The sequence below is a fragment of the Podarcis erhardii genome (assembly GCF_964252035.2).
Source record: "Podarcis erhardii genome assembly, chromosome: 5".
NCBI lineage: Eukaryota > Metazoa > Chordata > Lepidosauria > Squamata > Lacertidae > Podarcis > Podarcis erhardii.
The window spans coordinates 96,399,997-96,426,740 of record NC_138509.1 but is presented as its reverse complement, the minus strand read 5'-3'; the positions used below and the strand labels follow the sequence as shown (position 1 = coordinate 96,426,740).

The 26,744-nt window shown below is 48.6% G+C and overlaps 1 protein-coding gene across 1 annotated transcript; it reads left to right on the top strand.

The window, feature by feature from the left end:
- Positions 1 to 1,205: 1,205 nt before the first annotated feature.
- CHRND (cholinergic receptor nicotinic delta subunit) lies at positions 1,206 to 26,459 on the top strand. The gene is made up of 12 exons (XM_081862558.1): positions 1,206 to 1,321; positions 4,341 to 4,486; positions 5,875 to 5,919; positions 6,370 to 6,479; positions 8,011 to 8,166; positions 8,995 to 9,110; positions 13,116 to 13,316; positions 13,894 to 14,005; positions 16,703 to 16,817; positions 19,100 to 19,304; positions 23,789 to 23,907; positions 26,049 to 26,459. The coding sequence occupies exons 1-12, from the start codon at positions 1,276 to 1,278 to the stop codon at positions 26,229 to 26,231; spliced, it is 1,554 nt and encodes a 517-aa protein (XP_081718684.1). The 5' UTR covers positions 1,206 to 1,275; the 3' UTR covers positions 26,232 to 26,459.
- Positions 26,460 to 26,744: the final 285 nt, after the last annotated feature.

Here is a 26,744-nt window from a genome sequence, read left to right as displayed (position 1 = left end):
AAATGCAGCCATTCTTTGACATTCCCACTTCTCTGAATTGCGATACAGTTCTCCATTTGGGTTGCTCTCAGTTTCTCCTTTTTCTTCATTTCAATTCTCCAGATTTTTGCTGAAATTGGCAATTTTTTAAAATTTAAAAGAAACCAAACCATGACGGGAAATGCCTCATTTTAGTGTAAAATTATCCCCATAAACATATTTTTGTATGCAGTTGTGACTAAAGCAATTTGCCTTTATGTAATGCTATGTGCATTTTAATGCACACTTTCCCCTAAAATTGTTCGGTTGAAGAACTGCATAGCAAATTTCAGAGCAAGTGCAAATTTCAAACAATAGTAGTGTTTCTGGTCACATTGGTTTGAGGAGAGGAGTGCAAAACAGGCAGTTTCTCATTAAAATAAGGAAGAAAAAATACCCGCCGTCCCCATTGGGTGCAGAGCCACTGTGAACTTTTTGTTTAAGTTTTGAACTTCCATGCAAATAAGGAATGAAGTTTAATAATCGGCCTCAGCATCATTTGGAGGCACCCGTTTAAGAACATAAGAAGGGCCTGCTGGATTAGACCAAACAGGGTCCACCTAGGCCAGCGTCCTATTCTCACAGTGGCCAACCAGATGCCAGTGAGAAACCTGCAAATTGAATCTGAACACAAGACCATCACATATGATAAAAAGCATCTTCTTTCTCTTTACATTTCCAACACTTGTTTGATTTAGATTTATACATTTTTGCCAGCTTACTCAGTGTTAGATACCAACGATCTATCATTTTCATATAATTTTCTCTTAAACCATAACATGCGGTACATTTTATATCCATATTCCACAATCGTTCCTATGGAAACTGCTCCATTTCTGCCCCCAAAACTGATCCTGCACCTCCATTCCACCTGATACCCACAGCACAAAAACTACACCTTGCATACTGAAGGGTCAGGCTGGGATCGGGGTGCTTTGCCCCTCCACTGGAGCCCCCCATGTGGGGCAGCTCAAGCCCTGCCAACTCTTTGTCCCTTGTTTGCCCGGAGCAAAACGTTCCTCTTGGCTCAGAGCGGGGAAGGAAGGGATAGATTTGCTGCCTCTTGTTCCTCAGTCCGGCAGCTATTTTCTAACTCTCTCCCTGCCTGCCCCTGCCAGCCTTGCAGCTGCCGCCATCCGTCCGCATTCCCAAGTCACGGTCCCAGCTCGGACTTCCGTCCCCTTTGGAAAAAACACGGCTGAGGCATTCGGAGGGGGAGCTGGGCACAGAGACGGCACAGCCGACCCGGGTGCCAACATGGACAGGCGGACACTCGCTCTGCTCTGGGTTTTCATCCTCCCAGGTAAGGATGCAGCTGCCTGCCAGAGGCTGCAGACCTGGGCCTAGTGGGAGAAGTCGCAGGAGGTGCTCCCAGCAAAAAGGTGGCTTCCAAAGCTGGGAGACTTGGAGGTGGATATGCGGAACGGTTCACTTCTAGTGAGGAGTCCTGGGGGTCAGGCTATTGGCATCAACAGGAGGGAGAAGGAGGGACTTTTCTGCCCCTTCATGCTATCTATCTATCATCTGTCTCTATATCAATCATCTCTATCATCTATCTATCTATCATCTATCTACCGTATCTATCATCTATCATCTATCTATCTATCTATCTATCTATCTATCTATCATCTATCTATCTATCTATCATCTATCTATCATCTATCTATCTATCTATCTATCTATCTATCTATCTATCTATCTATCATCTATATCATCTATATCTATCTATCTATCTATCTATCATCTATCTATCTATCTATCTATCTATCTATCTATCTATCTATCATCTATCTATCTATCATCTATCTATCTATCTATATCTATATCTATATCTATATCTATATCTATATCTATATCTATATCTATATCTATATCTATATCTATATCATCTATCTATCTATCATCTATCTATCTATCTATCTATCTATCTATCTATCTATCTATCTATCATCTATCTATCTATCATCTATCTATCTATCTATCTATCTATCTATCTATCTATCTATCTATCATCACCTATCTATCTATCTATCATCTATCATCTATCATCTGTCAATTTATCATCTATCTATATTTCACTAATTTTACATTCATTTTGACATTTCAGAACTTCAATTCCTTCCCCCTCTTTCTGCAGTTTCTTAAATTTGTTTTTAACATCTTCTGCATATCCAAATGAACTTAATTTGCTCATTTATTTATCTTCTTTAAATATATACTCATGAAACTGCAGGTTATTACAATAACCCTGCCAATGTTTTTTTCTGTTTATAATTTATCTGTAAATATTCAATAAACCATTTGCATTCTTTTGTTTAAAAAATTGTTATCTTGATTTCTTATTCTTCCAGTAACCTTCGCCATTTCTACATATTCCACAAGTTTTTGTATCCATTCTTCCTTTACTGGGACTTCTGCTTCTTCCCATTTTGGGGCAAGTAACATTCTTGCCACTGTGGTAGCATGCATGAATACGTTTCTATACATTTTAGGTAGTTCTCTCCCTATAATTCCCAAAAGAAAATCTTCTAGGGTTCCCCCCAAAAAGGTTATTTTAAACATCCTTTTCATTTCATTATATATCCCCCTTCATGTTAAACCAGAATAAGCTTCCAGCATTTATTGAAGCTGATAGATGAGGCAAAACACATAGGCACAATACTTCTCATTTTCTATGTGGGAATTTTCACATTTTATTCCCCAAAATTCTTGCGGATACTTATCTTTCATGCCTTCTTAGAGAAATGCATAATCTTGAACCTGGAAACTTCTTACCAGATGGTGGAGACGGGGAAGGGCTTTGGGCACTCTGCGTTTGCTCAGGGGAACTCTTTTCTTCTCATATTTCATGCTCCAGCGTGGGTGCTCCGGTACAGAGAGCATTGAAAGAAAAAGGGGGTTGTTGTACTGCAGCTGCCTTGACTCAAAAGAGGGGCAGAACCAGAGGGATATTGCATCCAGGTTCAGCTGAAGGGTTAAACTGAGAGCCGATGTGATGTAATGGTTGGTGTGTCAGAGCAGGACCCAGGAGACAAGGGTTCGAATCCCCACTCGGCCAGAAAGCTCTGTGCGGTCTCTGTGTGTGGTTTGGGAGCTGCACAGTCAGGGAAAAAACAATGCTGTCCAGGGTTGCAAAGACTGTGGAGAGAATAATTGGGTGCACTCTTCCCACCTTGGATCAAATCTATGCTTCCAGGTGCCATAAGAAAGCTGCAGAGATAGCGCAGGATAGTGCGCACCCCGGAAATGATCTCTTTCAGCTTCTGCCTTCTGGAAGAAGGTGCAGGGTTATAAAGACTAGGACTAGCCACCTGAGAAACAGTTTCTATCCAAATGCAATTTTGATTTTAAACGCAGTGTAAGGAGTCTCTATGGGTGTATATTGTATTTAAAAATGGGGTATCAGAGTTTTTAGTGGGCTAACCAGGTTGGGATAGCTGGGATAGCAGGCTTGTTGGTTTTTGAATGTCTTATGTAGATTTTTTCAATTTCGTTGTTCTGTATGGGACAATGACAATAAAGATTATCGTATTGTATCGTATCATAGCTCACAGGGTGACGCTGTCTCTCAGCCTATCCTACCTCAAAGGGCTCTTGTGAGGAACTCTTCCTACTGATGTCAGCCAGGCCCTGTCTCGGCACTGTTTTCGGCACCTGCCAAAAACATTTTCACTTAGACAAGCCTACCCAGGTGGCGTGCTCTGGTCCATGGGGTCATGAAGAGTTGGACACGACTAAACAACTAAACAACAACACCCAGGTGTTCCGAAAGCTGGTGCGAGTTCCAATCTGTTTCTAGCCTACTGTTATTTTAGCAAGTAGATAAATAGGTACTGCTCCGGCAGGAAGGTAAACGGCGTTTCCGTGCGCTGCTCTGCTTCGCCAGAAGCGGCTTAGTCATGCTGGCCACATGACCTGGAAGCTGTACGCCGGCTCCCTCAGCCAATAAAGCGAGATGAGCGCCGCAACCCCAGAGTTGGCCACGACTGGACCTAATGGTCAGGGGTCCCTTTACCTACCCTTTTAAATCCATTTGGGGGGAGGTATTGCCTTGTTGTTTTTTTATTATGCATTTTTGTGTGTTTTTGTTGTATTTTTGTGTGTGTGTGTGTGTGTGTGTGTGTGAACCACCCTGAGTTCTACAGATGAAGGGCGGTATACACATTTTAATAAATAAAAAAATAAAAATAAACGTCTGAGCTTGCAGGAAGGCTGATGAGCTGGAGCAAAGCTCTTCCACTTCTCTGGCCAGCTCCTGGGATGAACCACTGCAAAAGAGGGGTCTATCTGAGCTCCCCCTGCTTCTCTCCCCTTCCCTCCAGCAACCCTGGGCGTGAACATGGAGGAGAAGCTCATGAAGTACCTCTTTGAGGAGAATGGCTACAACAGTAAACTGCGGCCTGTAGCATCCAAGGACGAAAGCGTCACCGTCTCCCTGGCGCTGACCCTCTCCAATCTCGTCTCCCTGGTGAGCCCACCTTCCGGGATCCGTCAGCAACTGCTCACCACTTGTTGTCTTACGTGAAGAGCGTAAGAGCCCCTCTGGATTAGCCCCAAAAAGGCCCATTTGGTCCAGCCTCCTGTTCCCCACAGGGCCAACCGGATGGCCCCTCCCCACATCTTGCATTCGGATGTTGAAATGAGGGACATGAGGCAGGAGTTGGTAATGCAGGTGAGCTGTGCACAAGCAAGCTGCCAGCTAGCTCTGCTGAGGCTCTTTTTATTAGCACAATATGCAAAACCAGTCAAATACATTTTTGGACTGTGTCCTTTACATCTTCCAATCACGCGGTCATGGGGTGGTACAAAGTTATTTTGGCACCTGTTTCCACCGCGTCACTTTCCCCTTGAACAATGAATAACGAAGGAGACAAAGGTCACAGACAGGGCATGGCAGACCACAAAGAGAGCAAAGGTTAGATAGAGGGCATGATGTTCAGACAGCTGTGGCTTGTCTGCGGGTGGAAGTGTGCTCCACATCCGGCGGTCATTCCTTCAGGAAGTACACTGCTGTGGAACATGGATGCTCCATTTCACTGTTGTGGCTAGAAGCATTTGATAGACCTCACCTCCAGGATTTGAAAAGGACTAGCTGTCTTTAAAAGAGGGTTAGATGAATTCATAAAAGAGGAGAGGGCCATCAAGGACTGCTAGCCACAAATGGTCTGCCTCCACAATCAGAGACAGCGATGCTTCTGAATGCCAGTCGCTGGAAACCACAGGAGGTCTGTGCTTGGATCCTGCTTGTGGGTTTCCCACAGGCATCTGGCTGGCCTATGTGAGAACAGGATGCTGGACTGGAGAGACCATTGGCTTGGTCCAGCAAGGTTCTTATTTTGTCCAAGCTCTGGTTTAAAACCATCTCAGGCAATGGCCATCACCGCAAGGCTACTGTATCTGTGTCCTGTGTTGCAGATCCTGCCCTGCTGGTTAGATCATATAATCCCCAAAGCCCGTCCCAATTTTACAATTGCAATCCCCATAAATTTATTGTGTGCATTCTGAAGAACCGTTGCCTTTCGTCTGGGATAGATGGACCAACGGTTTGCTTTGGTGTGATGCAATTTCCTGTGTTCCAGCTCCCTTCTCCTTCTCGTCCTAATTGGAGCAGCCTAATTTCAAAGCCTCAGCATCCTCAGTGACAAAAGCGATGGTACCCAGGGCCCTCTTTAGCGTATGTGGCGCTGGGGTGCAAAAACTGCCCAGCGCCCCCAATTTTTTGGGGGGTGGGCAGGCCAAAGTTGTTGAGCCTTTTTTAGGGGGGCAGCTCAGAGTTGTTGAGCTTTTTTGGGGTGGGGCACGCAACTCTCTCCCATGCCGCTGGGTTTGATCCTCCCTTATTGTGTGTTGTTGCAGAAAGAGGCCGACGAAACTCTCACCAGCAATGTCTGGATTGAGCATGTGAGTAGCAGAATGCCCCTGCCAGCTCCTCCGACCCAAATCAAAGCCTGGTCATTGAAGTTTTTGTGTGTGTGTGTGTTGGTTCTCAAACTTAATCCATTCCGGAAGTCCACTCCAAAACCAATGCATTCCAAAACCAAGGTGCGCTTTCCCATACAAAGTAATGCAAAATGATGCACACTGGCCGCTTGTGGCCCATGGGCCTTAGGTTGCGGACCCCTGACCAAGACGTTTGAGAACCAAGGTACTACTGTATATCTTCATTACTTCCAGCTGAGCTAATGCTCTAATTTGAACTCCTGATTCGTGGCGCATTAGGCTTCTGTTTTATGGGTGTAACTTCATTGCTGATCTCACGCTGTTTGCTGCCGTGAATTTTCTCTATCTCTCTTAACGTTGGCATTATAGAATTTTTTTTGCGGGTAATTAAAATAAAGTAAATCCCTGCAGGAATGGATGGACTACCGGCTGAAATGGAACAAGACAGAATTTGGCGGCGTCGGTGTGCTCCGCCTGCGGCCGGACAAGCTGTGGCTGCCTCAGATTGTCCTGGAGAACAAGTGAGCACCAGCTAAGTCGCCCTTAGGGTTGCCAAATCAGTGGGACCACTATGCTCCTCTGCTTTCTGAGGCAGCTGGCTCTGCAGAACCTTAGCGGGCGATGTCTCCCTCCAGGCTGGTTCTTTCCTACATGGGGTGCAGGGCAAGGGTGGCATGTCCTGTGTTGCCACCAGAGGCAAAATGGGAAGTGCTGCCCGGCCCTACCGTTGCCGCGCAATCTCCACGGTCAGAAGCAATGCCGTTTTCCAGCAAGATCACGCTGAAATCTCACGATATCTTGAACGCCCCACGAGATCTTGCAAGATTTGTGGAATGCTCCCCCTAGGGAGGTTCAGTTAGTGCCATTGTTATATGCCTTTAGGTGGCAAGCGAAAACGTTTCCCTTCAACCAGGCCTTTGATTAATAATAATAACAACTATAATTTCGTTATTTGTACCCTGCCCATCTGACTGGGTTGCTCCAGCCACTCTGGGCTGCTTCCAACATATATAAAAACATAATAAAACATGACACATTAAAAAGCTGCCCTATACAGGGCTGCCTTCAGATGTCTACTAAAGCTTGCATAGTGATTAACATCTGATACCCTTTTAAATGTGTTTGTGAGAGTGGGTGCTCAGAGGGCATGGGATATTCGTTTGTCTTTGTTTTGATTATGCATCATGCATTTTTATATTAGTATTTTTATGCTGCGGACCTCCCTGAGATCTACGGATGAAGGGGGCGGTATACAGATTTTTTATTTTTCGCTCTATAGGACGCACCGGACCACAAGACGCACCTAGTTTTTAGAGGGGAAAATCAAGAAAAAAAAATAATTCCCCCCCCCAACCCCAAAGAGCAGTCTCGGGGCTGCAGGGGAAGCCTGGGTCTCCCCCCCACCAGCCCCAAAGAGAAAAGAAGCCAAGACAGCGAGCGGGATCCATCCCGCTCGCTGCCTTGGCTTCCTCTTTAGCCTTGCGCAGCCTCTCCAGCCGAGAGGAGGGAGAAGGGACTGACTGGCCACCAGTCCCTTCTCCCTCCTGGGGAAAAGCCCGCAAGAGCCGCACGAAGCTTGTGTGCAGCTCTTGGGGGCTTTTCCTGCCTGCCTCCCCCCTGCATTCGCCCCATAGGACGCACAGACTTTCCCCCTTATTTTTTAAGAGGGAAAAAGTGCGTCCTATGGAGTGAAAAATACGCTAATAATAATCGTCCTGGAAATTGGCACCAAAGCAACTTCTCCACTGGTGGGGGAGGGTTACCCATGGGGGGGAACACCTCAGGGACTTCCACCGACTGAGATGGCAGCTTCACTTCACCTCCTGGGTGGGCCAGGTCTGGTTTCAGGGGGAGGACAGAGGCCATGGTTCCACGTGGTGTGCAGAAACGCCTGCGTGGATGGGTGGATCGCCTTAGCTTGGCGCAGGATCCCGCCCAGTTTCTCTGCATCCTCCCTGCTTCCTGGGGGCCTGCCTTGCCGCAGCGGACAGGAAGCAGTTCCCCGGGAAGGACGATGCCCTTCTCAGCCCACGGCTCCCTCTCCCTTTGCAGCAACGACGGGACCTTTGAGGCCACCTACGACGCCAACATCCTCCTCTCCTCGGACGGCAGCGTCTACTGGCTGCCACCCGCCATCTTCCGCAGCGCCTGCCCCATCAACGTCAACTACTTCCCCTTTGACTGGCAGAACTGCACCTTGAAGTTCACGTGAGGAACCTCCAGCCCCCTTGCCGGGCTTCTTCGGCGCGTGTGGTTGGGTGGTTGGGTCCCTAGAAACTGCCACATGGCTCGTTCAGTAGAGTGCGAGACTCTTCCCCTCAGGGTCGTGGGTTCGAGCCCAGCGCTGGGAGCAAGATTCCTGTATGGCAGGGGGTTGGACTAGATGACCCCCGGGGTACACCTTCCAACTCTACAGTTTTATGATTCTATTATTCTGATTCACACATTTTTTGGGCAAACCATTTCCCCTCGTATAATGCATTTCCAGATAGTAATATACGTATTGCTATGCTCGCTTTACCCTGTCGAGTGCACGCTCTCTCCTTTTTGGTACACATTGATCACAGAATTGGTTCCCTTTAATACAGGCACGTCCAACTCCCCAGAGACTGTGATCTATTCCCACTATAAAAAAATCTGGCAGTGATCTACCCATTGTCATTGGAGGGAGGAGGAGCGTGTGGCGGGTGGATAGATTGCCCAGAGTTGTTGAGCTTTTTTTATTTTTTAGGAGATCCCACGATCTACCAGGATCAGCCGGGGATCTACCGGTAGATTGCGATCTACTGGTTGAACATCCCTGCTCTAATTCAACCCCTTGTATTGCAGGAGTCACAGCTATTGAGGTCTGGGGGGGTCGCTGGGCCTGAGGTTCCCATGTGTGTGTGTGGGGGGGGGGTGTTTTTAAAGGCTTCAAACAGACCGTCCGTCAGTTTTATGAAGTTTGCTTGGTGGGGCAGAGACGGTTCAAAGGCATCCGTGGAACCTTCGGCCACAGGATTCTCTGCTGACTGGCTTTCCGCCTGCCTTTCCCAGCTCTCTGATGTACAGCGCCAACGAGATCAACCTGGAACTCATGTCGAAGAAAGATGAAGACACCAATAAGTCGTACGTGGTGCAGTGGATCACCATCGACCCGGAAGGATTCACCGGTAAGTGGGGGGGAGGGGGGAATGTCCTCCTATAGGGGGGTCAGCAGCAGTGGGAGGAGGTCTCCCAACCCATGCCCTTTCAAAGTTGTAGGGCAGAAAACCATCGTCCTCAACGGCTGGGGGAAGATTCTCCACCCCAAGGGTTTCATTCCAATCTGGGCAACATGCCAAGGGCCACGTGTCGGCGGTGGGCGGGGCTAGAGGCAAACTGGGCGGAGCAATGAGTGCAATTTTCACTTTTGTACAGCAGCAGTGCCGGATTTATGTATAAGCTAAACAAGCTATAGGTTAGGGCCCTGCACTCTTGGGGGTCCCCAACAAATTTAAAGGGGGAAAAAGGTGGATGATGTACATTTCCAAAAAAAAGAAAAGAAAAAGGTGGGTGTACATTTCCACAAGATAAAAAATAAATAAAATAAAACCTATATACAGCAACAGTGTTTTGTGTTGTGTAGGCTCCTATGACGTAAGTAAAGGGCTCTGCCCGCTAGCCTGCTCCCTAAAATATCACTGGCTTGCTCATTTCTATATATAGGGTGCCTACATTCTGCATGGACTGGCTGCATGGCAACATGTAGCATGCAGCTGCAGACTGCAGGGCAGCACAACTGAATGTAGCTCAAGCTGTTGTACCTGTTGTGTAATATTAAAGAGTGCTTGTAGACTGATGATCAGGCAGCACAGACTAAGGGTATGAGTCTTATGCCTACTGAATGATTTTATATAATACATAATTTATTTATTTTGATCCCGTTATGGCTTTAGGTACCTATTAGGTCCATAAATTACCATATAGCATACAGTGGATGCTTGGGTTGCGAACGTGAACCATGCAGGAGGCATGTTCGCAATCCGCAGCGCTGCGTCTGCGCACGCGCGGGTTGCCATTCAGCGCTTCTGTGCATGTGCAAAGCTCAATTTAGCGCTTCTGCGCATGTGCAAGCGCCAAAACCCAGAAGTAACCTGTTCTGGTACTTCTGGGTTCAGCGCGGTGTGCAACCCGAAATCGCGCAACCTGAAGGGTCTGTAACCCAAGGTATGACTGTATATTCAACACAAAAAAAGCGACAGTTTGTTGTTGACAAAGGACAGCTGGACATATAAAGGGCCCCTTCCTCTTCAGTAGCTTAGGGCCTCATGAAACCTAAATCCGGCCCTGTACAATAGGCTAGTTCTGACACACCAACACACCTTTCTCTCCTCCAGGAAGGCATTGTCAGAGTTCAAGGACACATCTCATTCAGGGAGAAGCACCAAGGTGGGCATGAAGCAGGGCCAGGAGAGGGAATGGCAAGGGAGAAGGTGTGGCATGGGTAAAGTTTCAAGGGCCAGAAAGAGTGGCTTGGAGGGCCTGAGGTTAGACCTTTCGGTTAGAGAATCCTGGGACCTGTAGTTTACCCTCTCATGGAGAATAATAATAATAATAATAATAATAATAATAATAATAATAATAATAATTTATTTATACCCTGCCCTTCCTGGGTCAAAAACCAGGCTCAGGGCGGCTAACAACTAATTTAAAACACTTAATTGTAAAAGCAGCATAACATACAGTATAAAAACATTAATAATAATAAAACTCAAAGTTCAGAAATCAATTTAGGGGAAATCCATCTACTAAACACTAGAATAGTCACCAGGGCTAGCTGGCTGAATTAGTCCTACTTGGGCCAGCGAGGAGACCAGGGGAGAATTAGCTGTGGGATCCCAGAGCTGGTAATCTTCATAAAAGGGGACGGGGAGGGAAGGAAGGGGAATAAAAGATCAGGCTGAATTCAAATTAAAGGCCAGGGGGAAAATCTCTGTCCTACAGGCACGGCGAAAGGAGGTTAAATCCTGCAGGGCCCTAGTCTCATGGGACACAGCATTCCACCAGGTCGGAGCCACCACTGAAAAGGCCCTGGTGGAGGATAGTCTGGCTTCCTTAGGGCCCGGGACCTCTAAATCATGGTTATTCATGGACCTTAAGGACCTCTGCGGGGCAGACCAGGAGAGGTGGTTCCATAAACACGAGGGCCCTAATCCACAATGTGGCAGCACCCTTAATGAAACTACATCTCCCAGCATTCTCTGGGAGAATGCCAAATGTCCACCCTGCCTGCCTCCCTCCTGGTTCATGGGCCTTGCGCGTCTGCCCCCCTCTCCTTGAATGCTCACGACACCCCTGTTAAGAGCTCGGGAGTAATTTTACTTACCAGCGCTCAAGGGGGTCCCCGTGCAGAGTTTCAAGACAATAAAGCATTATGACAGCACTTTGCAACCACAGCCTATCAATACAAAATAATAATTCCTTGCGTTTATGTGGAACTTGCAGAGCATTCAAAGCGCTTTCTCACAATTATCTTGTTGTGATCCTCACAACATCTCCATTTGGCAGATCCAGTAATAGCACAGTAATTCACCCTCTCTCGGATCCAATTCGCTGCGTGCCGTCGCTTTGTGTAGCTGGCGGGGGGGGGGGCGGCAGGGGGAGAAGGGATGGGAGTCCTCAGCAGACGTCCTGCATCTTTTTGGTTGCAGGACTCCCATCTGCTAACCTCATTGCAGATGCAGGCTGAGTCAATAACCCCTCAAAAATCAACACTAGAGAAGAGATGGTTTGATCTTCCTGCTCAGTTCATGTTTGCACTGGCTCGGCCTCTCCTCCCTTGAAAATGTCCCCTTGAGCATATGAATAAAGAGATTATTGTGGACTTCAGGAAATGTAAATTGAATATTCAGCCACTCATTATTGAGGGGAAGTGCGTGGAACAGGTCTCGGTGTTTCGATTTCTGGGAATGGAGTTGAGAGATGACCTAACCTGGGGAGAAAACACTAAAGACCTGATGAAGAGAGCACAGAAGAGGTTATATTTTCTGAGAATCCTCCGGAAAAACAATCTCTCAAAGGACCTGTTGATGGCATTTTACCATTGTACTGTGGAGAGTGTATTAACTTATGGTCTGTGTGTGTGGTTTGGGAGCTGCGCTGTCCAGGGTTGTAAAGACTGTAAAAACTGCAGAGAGAATAATTGGGTGCACTCTTCCCACCTTGGATCAAATCTATGCTTCCAGGTGTCATAAGAAAGCTGCAGAGATAGTGCAGGATAGTGCACGCCCCGGAAATGATCTCTTTCAGCTTCTGCCTTCTGGAAGAAGGTACAGGGTTATAAAGGTACAGGACTAGCCGCCTGAGAAACAGTTTCTATCCAAATGTAGTTTTGGTTTTAACCGCAGTGTAAGGTAGTCTCTATGGGAGTATATTGTATTTAATTATGGGGTATCAGAGTTTTTAGGGGGCTAACCAGGCTGGGATAGCACGCTTGCTGGTTTTTGAATGTCTGATGTAGCTTTTTTCAATTTCGTTGTTCTGTATGGGACAATGACAATAAAGATTATCGTATCGCACATTACTCTGGATGTCCGGACTGGATGCCTACCCTCACATTCTGAACAGAGGGGCTTCTCTCTGTAGCTGTGTGGCACTGGCTGATGTAGTTATCCTTTTTTCACTGGTGGTGGAGATGCCTGTCTCTTTTCCCTAATCTTTTAGATGTGGCGGCCATTTTGTATTATGCTTCGCCTCAACAGCAGCCATATTGTGCCCCTCTCCATTTCGACAGCAGCCATATTGTGACTGGCGCCCCCTTGGCACTTTCTCCAAATTCCAAAATGAGCCAACTGGTGCCAAAAAAGATTGAGGAGAAAGGAGCAGAGATGTTTTGTCCTTACTTACAGCCTTGTACATAGCAGGGAGACGCATAACCAGACTCACAGAGGGAAGACTTCCTCAGAACCACGCAGCCAACCAGAGCATGTGTTACCTCAATAGAGATTGTGCCGCTCCGACTGGCTGCTAAGCAACATCGCCATCTTCCTCATGGCTCGTTGACTTTAACATTAACAGAATTAAACTTTAAGCTGCAAACCGAATTAACGCTGCTGCCGTACTTCCACTGGCTAGGAGCCCTCTCCATTCTGGGTTCCTGTGAACTGCGGCATACTCTCTCTCTCTCCCCTATCCAGAGAATGGCGAATGGGAGATCATTCACAGGCCGGCCCGCAAAAACACTGACCCGTGCGCCCCTCGCGACAGCAACAAGCACCAGGACATCACCTTTTACCTCATCATCAAGCGCAAGCCGCTTTTTTACATCATCAACATCGTCACCCCCTGCATCCTCATCGCCTTCATGATCATCCTGATTTTCTATCTGCCTGCTGACTGTGAGCAAAATCTAACCTTCAAGTCCAACCCTGTAACCTTGGCGTTATCAGCACACTGCTCTAACCAACTGAGCTATCCATATCAAAGCATGTGCCAATGAGGGTGGGATGTGTAGGACCAGTTCCAGGCTCAATTTGAAGTTCCAGTTTGATCTATAGAGAATTATGTGGCTCAGGACTCTGTCTTCCTCCTCCATGGGAGGCCCAGAGGGTGGTGATATTCTAGAAGGGCCTTTTTAGTGGTGGCTCCCTGTTTGTGGAATACTTTCCCCAGGGAGCCACACCTGGCACTATCTTTCTCTATCTGCAGGTGCCAGGCAACTTATTCTTTATTTTTACCTTCACCCAACCTTTTGACCCTTAATTTGAAGGCTCTCAGGTATTTGGAGCCTCTTTTAGTGGGGCGGGTTCCACGAGGCCTGTCTTCTACCTGCACAGGTGTGCTTTGAGTTTTCATTGCTCCTGTTTGTTGCAGTTGATTTCAGCACTCATACTATTTGTGTGAGTCTCTATGTCTTGCTTCCTAGACGAAAGCGGCTAATAAACTCCCCTCTGCTCCTTCTTTTGTGCCTTCCAGGTGGGGAGAAGGTGACCCTGGCCATCTCCATTCTCCTGGCTCAGTCTGTCTTCTTGCTGCTGATCTCCCAGCGTCTCCCAGCCACCTCCTTAGCCATCCCTCTCATTGGCAAGTAAGTCTTGCTCTGCCTGGAACACTATATTGAAGGACTAGGCTATCAAGGTCTACCAGCTGTTATGGCTACGCTCTCCCTCTTGAATCTTCTGGTCTTGCAGCTAGCCTTTCCTTGTGTTCTCAGCCTGCTTGTTCCTTTGTGATCCTTATCCTTTTTCTGCGGAGAAGGTCCTGTTGCTCCGCCATGACCTCCCTGCCAATTTGGATACAATAAAGGAACTGGAGGCCCCTCGACTGTCCTCGGGTCCAGTATTGGACCACTTTGACTGGATATCCCCAGCCGATGTGGACAGACTCCTCCGAGCTGGAAAGCCCACCACTTGTCCTCTCGACCCGTGCCTGTCTTGGCTGATTAGAGGGTGTCCAGATGAGGTGCGGGCCCCCCGGGGGATAGCATCAATTTGTCCCTTGGCACGGGGACATTCCCAGGGGAACTGAAGGAGGCAGTGGTGCGCCCGCTCTTAAAGAAAACATCATTAGATCCCTTAGATCTATCCAATTATCGCCCGGTTTCGAATCTTCCGTTCCTGGGTAAGGTGATTGAGAGAGCGGTTGCTGAACAGCTTGGTAGGTTTCTGGATGAAACATCGGCTCTGGATCCATTCCAGTCCAGCTTCCGCACTGCTCATGGGACCGAGACGGCTCTGGTCGCCCTAACAGATGATCTCTGCAGGCAGCTGGATCGAGGCAGGTCGGGGCTGCTGATTCTTCTAGACCTGTCAGCAGCCTTCGACATGGTCGATCACAACGCCTTGCCGACGTGGGGATCCAGGGCGCAGTCCTTCAATGGCTGTGCTCGTTTCTCTCTTGTCGGGGACAGAGGGTGGCGCTTGGGGGGGAATTGTCATCGCGCCACTCCTTGGTGTGTGGAGTGCCCCAGGGTGCGATACTCTCCCCAATGCTTTTTAACATCTTTATGCGCCCCCTCGCCCAGCTTGTCCGGAGTTTTGGGCTGGGTTGCCATCAGTATGCTGATGACACCCAACTCTATCTGTTGATGGATGGCCATCCTGACTCGGCCCCAGACACACTGATCAGATGCTTGGAAGCTGTGGCTGGATGGTTACTTGGGAGCCGGTTGAAGTTAAATCCTTCGAAGACAGAGGTCCTCTGGCTGGGACGGGACGATATGGGATTGAGGGGGCAACTCCCATCTCTTGCGGGGGTGCAATTAGTGCCAGCACCGTCCGTTAAGAGTTTGGGTGTAATCTTCGATACCTCCCTCTCCATGGAGGCGCAGATTACAGCTATAACAAAGGCAGCATTTTTTCATCTCTGCCAAGCTAAGCAGTTGGCTCCTTATCTCTCTCGCCCTGACCTAGCCACTGTGATCCATGCGATGGTCACCTCCAGACTGGATTATTGTAACTCGCTCTATGTGGGGCTGCCCTTGAGACTGACGCAGAAACTCCAGCGGGTGCAGAATGCCACGGCGAGACTCCTTACGGGGTCTTCGCTTAGAGATCACATTCATCCGGTGCTATACCAGCTGCACTGACTCCTGGTGGAGTACAGGATCAGGTTTAAGGTGCTGGTTTTAAGCTTCAAAGCCCTATACGGCCTAGGACCCTCGTACCTACGGGACCTACCGTCTCTCCTGGTATGCCCCACAGAGGAACTTACGGTCTTCAAATAAAAACATCTTGAAGGTCCCAGGCCACAGAGAGGTTAGGCTGGCCTCAACTAGAGCCAGGGCCTTTTCGGCTGCGGCTCCAATCTGGTGGAACGCTCTGTCACAAGAGACAAGGGCCCTGCAGGACTTGACATCTTTCCGCAGGGCCTGCAAGACAGAGCTGTTCCACCAGGCCTTTGGTCAGGGCGCAGCCAGACTCCCTCCTTTGGCAATCTTTACAGAACTTTTGTATGGTTGCCATCAATTTTGATTTTAATTAATTTTTATAATGTTTTTTGAATGTTGCACTATTTTAGTGTTGTTAGCCGCCCCGAGCCCGGCTTCGGCTGGGGAGGGCGGGATATAAATAAAATTTATTATTATTATTATCATTTTGCATTCTCCCCCTTCCTTGTTCATTCAGATTATTTCCGTTGTTCAGTATGAATTGTGCAGCTGCCTGGAAGGCTCTTGAATGGGGCAGCAGCTGTGCAGGGCGCCATCATTTGAAAACATAAATATTGCGTCAGGGACCGTGCTGAGGAAGGCTGCACTGAGGAAGAATGGTGGGAGCTACCCCCTCCCCTTGATCTTCCCAGGAGCAGGAGGACAGTATAGATTTGGAACAGTGGTTTGCAGAGGGGCATAGTTCCGAAGGCAGAAGCTGGGAAATACTGGAGGGGGAAGAGCTAGAAGAAGAACAACTGGGAGAGAGAGGGTTAACAGATTCACAGTCTTTGGGTAGCAGTCCTCCACTGCCCTCCCCAAGGTCGAGAAGAGCTCAGAAAGTCTCATAACAGAAAGCGCAGAGCGTACAAACTCAGATTACAAGACGTAGGAGTGACATAGATTAATAGGGACGGAGTGGGGAGTAACCCTTAATTGGGAGAACCGCCATTTCTAGGGAGACGTGTTCTTTTGTCTCTCACTGTGATTATTAAAGAATCTAAGCGGTAAGTCATTCCTTTCGTTTGATCTTACTCTTCACTGCCATGGGCGAGGAAGGCGATTCCCCGAAACCTGACATATTGGCTCCCATTTCTTTCAAATGCACCTTCTGCCTCTCTCCCCTTCCCTGGGCAGGTACCTGCTTTTCGTCATGCTGCTTGTGACTGCCGTGGGGGTAGCCATCGTCACAGAGCTCAACATCCATTTCCGCACCCCCAGCACCCACATCCTGACCGACTGGACCAAAGAGGTGAGCTGTGAGGGCCGGGTAACAGGGAGGGGGTGGAGATGTGTAAATCCCACATACCATGCATCCAGGAAATACCGCCAGTGTGGTAGTGTAGCATAGTGGTTGGTGTGTCACAGTAGGACATCTTGGAGACCGGAGTTCAAATTTCCACTGGGCCACAAAGCTTCCTTATACCCAGTCAGACCATCTATTGCCTACACATAACAACAGCAACAACAACAACAACAACAACAACAACAATATTACTTATATGCTACCCATTTGACCAGGCCTCCCCAGCCACTCTGGGCAGCTCCCAACAGAATATTAAAAACACAAAAAAACATTAAAAACTTTCCTAAACAGGGCTGCCTTCAGATGTCTTCTAAAAGTCAGATAGTTGTTTATTTCCTTGACATCTGATGGGAGGGTGTTCTACAGGGCGGGCGCCACCACTGAGAAGGCCCTCTGCCTGGTTTCCTGTAACCACTTCTCGTAGGGCGTGAACCGCCAGAAGGCCATTGGAGCTGGACCTCAGTGTCCGGGCTGAACGATGGGGGTGGAGACGTTCCTTCAGGTATACTGGGCCAAGGCCGTTTGGGGCTTTAAAGGTCAGCACCAACACTTTGAATTGTGCTCAGAAATGTACTGGGAGCCAATGAAGGTCTCTCAGGACCGGTGTTATGTGGTCTCGGTGGCCGCCCCCAGTCACCAGTCTAGCTGCCACATTCTGAATTACAGTGGTGCCCCGCAAGACGAATGCCTCACAAGACGGAAAACCCGCTAGACAAAAGGGTTTTCCGTTTTGGAGGTGCTTCGCAAAACGAATTTCCTATGGGCTTGCTTTGCAAGACGAAAATGTCTTGCGAGTTCCTGTGGGTTTTTTTTCCTCCCCCCCCCCCCTTTTTCTAAGCCGCTAAGCCGCTTATCTGCTTATCCGCTAAGCCGATAAGCCGCTAATAGCGCTAATCCGATAAGCCGTCAATTGGCTTGCTTCGCAAGACGAAAAAACCGCTAGACGAAGAGACCCGTATTAATTTTGTCTTGCGAGGCACCACTGTAGTTGCAGTTTCTGGGTCACCTTCAAAGGTAGTCCCACGTAGAGCACATTGCAGTAGTCCAAGCGGGAGATAACCAGAGCATGCACCACTCTGGCCAGACAGTCCACGGGCAGGGAGGGTCTCAGCCGGAGTACCAAATGGGGCTGGTAGGCAGCAGCCCTGAAGTCTGATCCTAGTGCTACCTGGAGTTGCCAGGAATTGAACCCAGGACCTTCTGCATGCCAAGCAGACACTCTACCATCTGAGCTATGGCCTGACCCCAAGGACTAATCACTTCCACAAGGAGGCTTCCAAGACCTCCAAGCAGCAACATACCTTCCAAGCATCCCTATTTTAATTCCCAGAGTTACAGAAGCCGCCCTGGCTTCTGATTTGATCCCAGAAAGTCCCAGGGGTGAGCTGGTGCTTGCAGCCAGCACTGGTTCTTGCAGTGGTGCTGGGTTTTCGCTGGGTTTTGCGGCACCCAAAGATGGACATCCCGATTTTACATGCCCCGATTTTCTTCAGGGGAATGTTGGAGGGTATGCAGACATGGAATATTCCTCCCAACTGTTATAAGAAAAAACTGCTCCTTTTCCCTTATCCAAGAGCCCATGTAGAGTCCTTAAGTGGGTCCCCCATCGGTGCGAGAAAATAACAGAGGCCAAACAGAGAATATTGAGAAGCAAAGCAGCTAGTAAGCCTGATCTTTATTAAACTGTTGCAACAGGGTGCTCCCCTCACACGCAGGAGAGGAGGAGGAACCCAGAACAATGGCATGCAAGCCCTTATATAGACTTTTGGAATTTCCCACCCTGTAGCCCAAGACCACCCCCCAAAACGTCATACATACATCACAGAAGGAGGCGGTCTACAGCAGAGATCCTGCCTGCCAGGATACCTGATAATGGTCACTGATTGCTTTACCTGGGCAGCCTGGGCCATTCTTTTGTGATGGTTAATATTTAGTTCCTGAGTCCAGGTCGCAAGCTCACTCTATTCATACACAGATGCGCCTTTAAAACAGGATTTGTAAGCAGAAAAAAGACAAAGGGAAAGCAGAGGAATATTCGAGGTCAACTTGAGAGAGTCAAAATGGCTTCAGGATTGCTCTCCTGTACTGTTTCAGACACGTGGTTTATATACTTATGCATGTGTTTGCCTTGGACATTTATGAACATTTAAATTATATTTGAGTGCTTAGAATTGTTATGACGCTACCTCCCCCAACCTTTCTGCTTCCCTGTCTCCCCAATGCTGCAGATTTTCCTGGAGACCCTCCCTCGCCTCCTTCGCATGTCCAAACCGGTCGAGAGTGAGCCCGAACACAGGCTGGTGATCCGGCGATGCAGCTCTGTGGGCTACATCGCCAAGGCGGAGGAGTACTTCACCGTCAAGTCCCGCAGCGAGCTGATGTTTGAGAAGCAGTCGGAGAGGCACGGCTTGGCTAGCCGCATCACCCCTGCCAGTGAGCTTGCGGGGGGCAGAGGGTGGTCACTGCTCCCAGGGGGCCAGAAGAGAGCCACCATCTCAGAGGGCTTGGGGAGAAGATGAGGCAGAACTTACGGAGGGCAGGACAGGCGCATGAGAACATGGGCCCTGCTGGCACAGACCCAAGGGACCACATGCTTTGCTCAACAGTTTTCTGTGAGCCATACAGTGGTACCTCTGGTTGTGAATGGGATCTGTTCCGGAGCCCCGTTCATAACCTGAGCAGAACACACCCCCCGCGTCTGTGCGTCCGCGGGTCGCGATTTGCTGCTTCTGCGCATGCGCGCGACGTCATTTTGAGCGTCTGCGCATGTGCGAGCGGCGAAACCCGGAAGTAACCCTTTCTGATACTTCTGGGTCGCCACAGGACACAACCTGAAAAGATTTAACCCGAAGCGTCTTTAACCCGAGGTATGACTGTATTTTATTTTGTTCCATCTCATTTTTAATTTGTATACCGTCTTTCTGTATTACTTTGCACAAGGCAGTCTGCAAAGCTGAAGAAACAGCAAAAAAGACAGTTCACCCATCTAATAACAACCTGATCCAATGCACAAAAGTCATAATAAAAACATAATTTTGAAATGAACAACCTATATCGAACAAAGCAAAATTCATTAAAATATAATAGAATCAAATATCAGCAGATGATAATTAAACAGTTTACACTTAACAATTATGATAAAGAACTACAAAACTAAAATCAATAAAAATAATGTCAAGTCACAACGCATAAAATACCACAAAACCTGCAAAACTGGGTAAAAGGGTCAAATTGAGAAACAAGGAGGCACAAGTTATAAAATTATTATTTTTTAATATCCCTGGTGGGCAGGGCCAGAGGCAAAAGTGGGTTTTACGGTTGCAAAGGAGGCTGGTTTCTATGCCCACACACATGCCCTTCTCTGCCCTCAGTCCACGCAGGTTAGAGGCATGGTCAGAGTTCTAGGACATAGTCCAGCCAGGCAAAAACACTCCAGCAGAGGGTGAAGGGGTGTGTGGCCTGGGGAGACTCCCAAGGGCCCGAGGGAGAGGCCTGGACTTCTCCCCCCCGCCCGCCCACCAGCATGAGGCTCCTCCACCATCTATCTGGCACAGCATCCTGTTCTCACAGTGGCCAACTAGATACCTCAAGCAGCACCTGAGTGCTCAGTTATCAACAACAACAACAATAATAATAATAATTTATTATTTATACCCTGTCCATCTGTCTGGGTTTCCCCAGCCACTCTGGGCGGCTTTCAACAGAATATTAAAAATACAATAAAGCATCAAACATTAAAAGCTTCCCTAAACAGGGCTGCCTTCAGACGTCTTCTAAAAGTCAGGTGGTTGTTTATTATCTTGAGATCTGATAGGAGGGCATTCCACAGGGCAGGCGCCACCACCAAGAAGGCCCTCTGCCTGGTTCCCTGTAACCTCACTTTTTGTAGCAAGTGAACAGTCAGAAGGCCCTCGGCACTTGACCTCAGTGTCCAGGCAGAATGATGGGGGTGGAGACGCTCCTTCAGGTCTACTGGGCTGAGGCCGTTTAGGGCTTTAAAGGCCAGCACCAACACTTTGAATTTTGCTCAGAAACATACTGGGAGCCAATGTAGGTCTCCACCAATGAATCACAGTGGAACCTCCTTTGGTTGCTTTTTATGAGAACTGTAACGAGCCTGAGAGAGGCTTCTGCACCAGGATGTAATGATCCTTAAAAAAGTCTTAACCAACTTACATAAAATATGCATTATAATTACACATCGGGTCAGATGTGAAAAGCAAGGAAAGTTTAGAAAGAATTATAAACTGACACACACCGGTGTGACCAGTCAGTAGAACCTCCGCTCTGGTTCACCGTGACTCAAATTCAAACTGAATTTTTATCTAACACCAGAGCACCATCTCCAAAACACGCTGGCTGCCAGGAAATTCGAATATTGTTTTTATAGACTGTAAATTTAGCTGGTGGATGTAAACGCTTGGGTTGTAAATTTTTTATGCCTGCCTTGCACTGCTGCTGTGGGCCGTGCTTTTTATTATTGCTGTTATCAGAACAGCAGCTTAGAAATATTGTTCATAAATAGATAAATGTTTGAAAGCCCGGGAATTGACGATGCGCTAATCTGCATTCGTGAACACTGCAGGGTTGTTGCAATGGGAGGGGGGGGGACAGGAGAGCCTGAACCCCTCTTCTGCAGCCCCCACTTCTTAGCAAATGGAGGTGATCACACACACCCATCTGCTTGTAAATTGTGGAATGTTTATTCCAAAAACGTTATGCAGCCAACTCAGTGACAACGATTCGCATGGCGACTAATTTATAAGTTAAATACTGCAGAGGGAACACAGAAATCTTGCAAATCAGTGGCAAACCAGACTGTGCCGCCTTCAAAACACCCTCAGCCGCCCCTGGGCAGATTAGAGCCCCTGTAAGCAGAGAAGCAGAGGTGGCCCATCCCATCTTGCCGCCTGAGGCGAAACGGGAAGGAGCTGCCCTGAGCGCGAGACGTATTTTTCGCTCCACAAGATGCGCCTGACCATAAGACGCACTTAGTTTTTAGAGCAGGAAAACAAAACAAAAAATATTCTGAACGAAACAGTGGATGTATGATTTTTGTGGTTCAAGCTGTGGCCACAGACATGTGATCTGATGGTGAATTTGGGGTGACCCAATACAAAAATCCTGAGGATCCATGGGCTTTTACCTCCCCCCTCCCAGGAAGCCTCAGCTAGTGTCCCTTATCCCTCTTCCGATCCCACCGATCAGCTGTTTCCTTTCAATACTCCCTTCCCTCTTGTTTGCCTTAGTGTCTTTTCCTTAGCTGGAGCAGTTTTTTTGCTCCTCCTTTTCTTCTAATTTCTCTCCTTATTGCTTTAGTCTTCCTGTCTCCTCTTCTTGCAAGTTTGCTGTCTTTACCTCCCCACTCCCAGGCAGTCTCCTTTATCTCTAGCGTCCTTCTCTCTTTCAAAAAAATAGGATGATCTGCTTTTTGCCCCAGGGCAATTCAGCTCCAGGGACCACACATTCTCTGCATAAGACGCACAGACATTTCCCCTTACTTTTTAGGGGGGGGGGTGTGCGTCTTATGGAGCGAAAAATATGGTACATACACTCTTGACACCCCCACTGAAGCCTCGCTTACTAGAGTCACAAGAAGGCAGCTGAGACTGTCCTCTGTGAAGTGGACTGCACGGTCACCCAAGTCTCGCTGTGGCCCAGGTTTGGTTCCAGTGGGTGGCAGGGGAGGCCTCTCTGGGGCTGGCAAGGGGCACTGCACCCCAGCAGCAGCTCCAAAGATCAGAGAGGATATTCTCGACGCATTGCAGGGGGTTGGACTAGTTGACCACGGGGGTCCCTTCCAACTCTACAGTTCTAGGATTCCATGAAGCCCCTTTTTGATTATGAGTCCACTGAGGTCATCTTGATTACAGATGGATGAATCTGCCAGCTGTGCTTAATATGCACATTTCTGCAAAGAAGTTTTCCCCAATAAAATGTGCTTTTGCTTCCCCAAAATGGAGAATGCCGCAGCGAGGCTCCTTACGGGGTCCTTGCCACGGGTACACATTCATCCAGTGCTTTACCAACTGCACTGGCTCCCGGTGGAGTACAGGGTCAGGTTTAAGGTGCTGGTTTTGACCTTTCAAGCCCTATGCGGCCTAGGACCCACGTACCTACGGGACCGCCTCTCCTGGTATGCCCCATGGAGAACCTTAAGGTCCACAAATGAAAGGTCCACAAATGAAAACACCTTGGAGATCCCAAGTTGCAAGGTGGTTAGATTGGTCTCAACTAGGGCCGGGGTCTTTTCAGTACTGGCCCCGACTTGGTGGAACGCTCTGTCACAAGACGGCCCTGCTGGACATCTTTCCGCAGGGTCTGCAAGACAGAGCTGTTCTGCCTGGCCTTTGGTTTGGACTCAGTCTGACCCTTATGTTGCCCTCCCCTTATGGTCTTGATCTATCAACTACTCTTAAAATGAGGCTGCATTTTAAATTGCTTTTTAACCTGTATTTTAAATTGCCCCCCCCTTATGTTTTTACTGTGATTTTATTGGTGTTAGCCGCTCTGAGCCCGGCTCTGGCCGGGGAGGGCGGGGTATAAATAAAATTTATTATTATTATTATTATTATTATTATTATTATTATTATTATATATTTGATACTGACTTTATATGCAGCCGACACATTTTTGCGCCCACTGCTTGGCTGGAGAACTGCACTGTGAAGGATGGCTGTACGTTTCAGTTCAGGTCCCCCCAGAAACCGCAAATTGGGTAGCTTCACCCCAAAGTGCAAACTGAACTGAATTCCTCTCGCCACCCATCATAGCCCAGTTTGCTTGATCCGGGAGCTGGGACCCAAATTCTGTGCTGCCCTCTCGGTGGCTGCCTTCACCCTGCATTTGTGAGGACCCCCCCCCCCCCGTTTCCTGGATGTAACCTGCTCAACGCTTCTCTCCTCTCTGTCCGTCAGGGCCAAACCCCCACGGGGTGGAGGGCACACAGGAACAGCTCTACAATGAGATCAAGCCGGCGATCACGGGAGCCAACTTCATCGTGAAGCACACGCGAGACAAGAATGACTACAATGAGGTGGGCTTGGCAGAAGGGTCACGGCTCATCTCTGGTTTACCTTTGGTTCCTCTGAGCCCACAGCTCCTTGCTAGTGCCTTAGATTACAATGGATTCCCCCTCAACAGTCATCTATGCCCCCCCCCCCCGTCCGCACTATGCATTTAAAGCAGTATCATTCCACTTTAAACAGTCCTGGATTCCCCCAAAGAATCCTGGGATCTGTAGTTTATTGTTTGGTGCTGAGAGTTGTTAGGGGACCCCTGCTGCCCCCACAGAGCTACAGTTCCCAGAGGGGTTTAAATAATAATAATAATAATAATAATAATAATAATAATAATAATAATAATATTTACACTCTGCCCATCTGGCTGGGCCTCTCCAGCCACTTTGGGCAACTTCCAACAAAATATTTAAAAAACTCCTCTTCCCAGGGAACTCTGGGAATTGAATGCTCTGCTGGATTTTAACCCTTGCTGGATCCAGGAGATTAGGAGGGATTGAGGCTAAATCTCTGCCAAACATAAGACCATTTTTAACGATGTTAAATCATCTTAAATAGTAATGATTATATTAGAGCGGCCTTGTACCAAGTCGGATCATTATTCCATCTAGCTCAGTGCTGTGCGGCACTGACTGGCAGCTGCTCTCAAGGGTTCCCGGCAAGTGCTATGGAATGGCTCTCCCAGAAGGTGCCATTGGGGATGAACCTGGGACCTTGTACATGCCAGGCTTATACCTGCAATTTTGCAATACGGCAGGCTTGCAACTTGCAGCGCATTTAACTGCAGGGTTGCAGCTTTACACATCTGGCGGCTGGTCAGCCGACACCACACAAATTAAGCATATGCAAGGTGGAGAGATTAAAAGCTCTTTTCCTGCCACAGAAATGACTTTGAAGCTTTCCACGTTGCTTCCCAAGCTCTGGGAAGGTCTTTTTGGCCCTAGGAGGCTCTCTGCCTTCTGGTTTCACGGGAAGCAAGGCCTGCCTAGCATGCCAGCTTTGAGAAATTGGCCACACAGGGGCAGTTCTGGGGTTGCTATGACTATGTGCCTTCTTGGCTTTCTACATGTGCTGGGCCTGGGTGTAACCTGTGAAATGCGGTCCAGGTCCGGTCCAGAATCCAAAGGTTCCGCTGGGAGTCAGTCCAACAGGGCCAAGGCGGGACACGAGGCAGGAAACCAGGCAAGGACAGGTACAGGGTCTCAGGCAGGTTCTAGCATACAGCAATGTCGCTCCCGCAACCTGGGGCGGGGTCCAACAGCCTTTTATCTTTGTCGGGGTAACGGGCGGCCCTGATCCCCCGGCGACTCACCTCCCTGTTTCGCCTGAAGGCGAGCACTCCTCCTGTGAGTACTCAGGTCTCTCCTTCTCTCAGACCTTAGTCTCTGCAGCTCAGGAGACGTTGGTGGGTTACTAGACCCAGGGACCGCCTCAGCCTCCCCCTGACCAAACCAGTAGTGGAGCAGCTGTAAGTGATGGCCCAGCTGGAGGCAATGAGGTCATCCCCGCATCTGGAGCTGGGGCAGGCTCCAGCCCCTGACTCGGCCCAGCTGGTGCTTGTTGCAGGGGAACCTGTGCAGACTGGGACTCTTCAGAATCAGGCCCCAGACTTGGTTCAGATGCCGCCTGAGGCAAAGGATCCGGTACGGACTGAGACTCCTCTGGTTCCAAGTCCGAGCCCAAGTCCCAGGCTATTACACTACACAATCGCCACCCCCTGCCAAAATGTAACCTCTCCTCAAGTTGGGAGCCTACTGTATCCCAGCTGAGCCCTGCCCTCCCTTTGCATCCTTCATCTCTGGCTGCTCACACCAACCGAGTGATAGGACCAGCCTTTGGCTCATGTGCCGCGGAGGCTGGATGGTAATCTGTCATGGATGCTTTATTGAGAGGAGGTCGGACTAGATGACCCTCGGTTTCCCTTCCTGCTCTACAATCCTATTATTCTCTGCTGCACAGCCCAGCTGCTGAGAGAGCATACTTGGATACCCTCACTTTCTGTGTCAGGCTGTGGTGCAGAATGTACTGTATGCATCGACCAGGAAATGGGAAGGTCCGTGTGTGCTTGAATTGGGCCATGACCTCTGTACATTGGTTGGGGGGGGGGAGAGATTTTGTGGTCTTTGGGCCCTTCCGAACCTTGCGATTTCATTGGCAGGAGATAGACAACTGGAACAGCATTGCGCGCACGGTGGACCGCCTTTGCTTCTTCCTGATCATGCCCGTTCTGAGCATTGGCACCTTGTGGATCTTCCTGAACGGGTCCTACAACCACCCTCCACCCTTGCCCTTCGAAGGGGACCCCTACGACTACAATGAAGTAAACAAGAATTACATCTAGAGCTGGAGGGGACCCTTGACCGCCGCCTCCCCGGATTCAGAGGGCTGCACTAGGCCCTTGACTCCATTTGAGAGCCGGTCTTCTTCCTTTCCTCTTACCTGTGAGATGGGACACAGCCCGTACTAACTCACACTCGCCTCCCAAGCCAGCTGGCGTGTTGCATTCTCTTAAATTGTTTCTGCTTTTCTGCCTTGTCTCTTGCGGTGCAATAAAAGCTGTGTTTCCCAAGCGCTGGCTCCGAAACTACAGGGAGAACATGTTCAGGCAGAAGAGTCCTGAATAGCAAGGGGGAAAAGGTTGATGTAACTTTTCTTAGGCAATGTGTCTCTGGGTGAGGAAAACCACCCTCACTACGTTCCACACACAAAAAATGTATCCCTTTCCATCACTGGTAAATTCTTGCACGTGACAGAGAAATATTATAAGCTGCCTTATGTCAAGTCAGATACCCTTGGTCCATCTAGCCTAATATTGTCTACACTGACTGGCAGAAGCTCTTCAGGGGAGGGGGCA

Excerpts from the sequence above, each read along its gene's own strand:
- CHRND (XM_081862558.1), top strand. The coding sequence starts at position 1,276 with ATGGACAGGCGGACACTCGCTCTGCTCTGGGTTTTCATCCTCCCAG. Across the intron at positions 5,920-6,369 it reads GCAATGTCTGGATTGAGCAT|GAATGGATGGACTACCGGCT; the intron begins GTGAGTAGCAGA and ends AAATCCCTGCAG. Across the intron at positions 9,111-13,115 it reads CGACCCGGAAGGATTCACCG|AGAATGGCGAATGGGAGATC; the intron begins GTAAGTGGGGGG and ends TCCCCTATCCAG.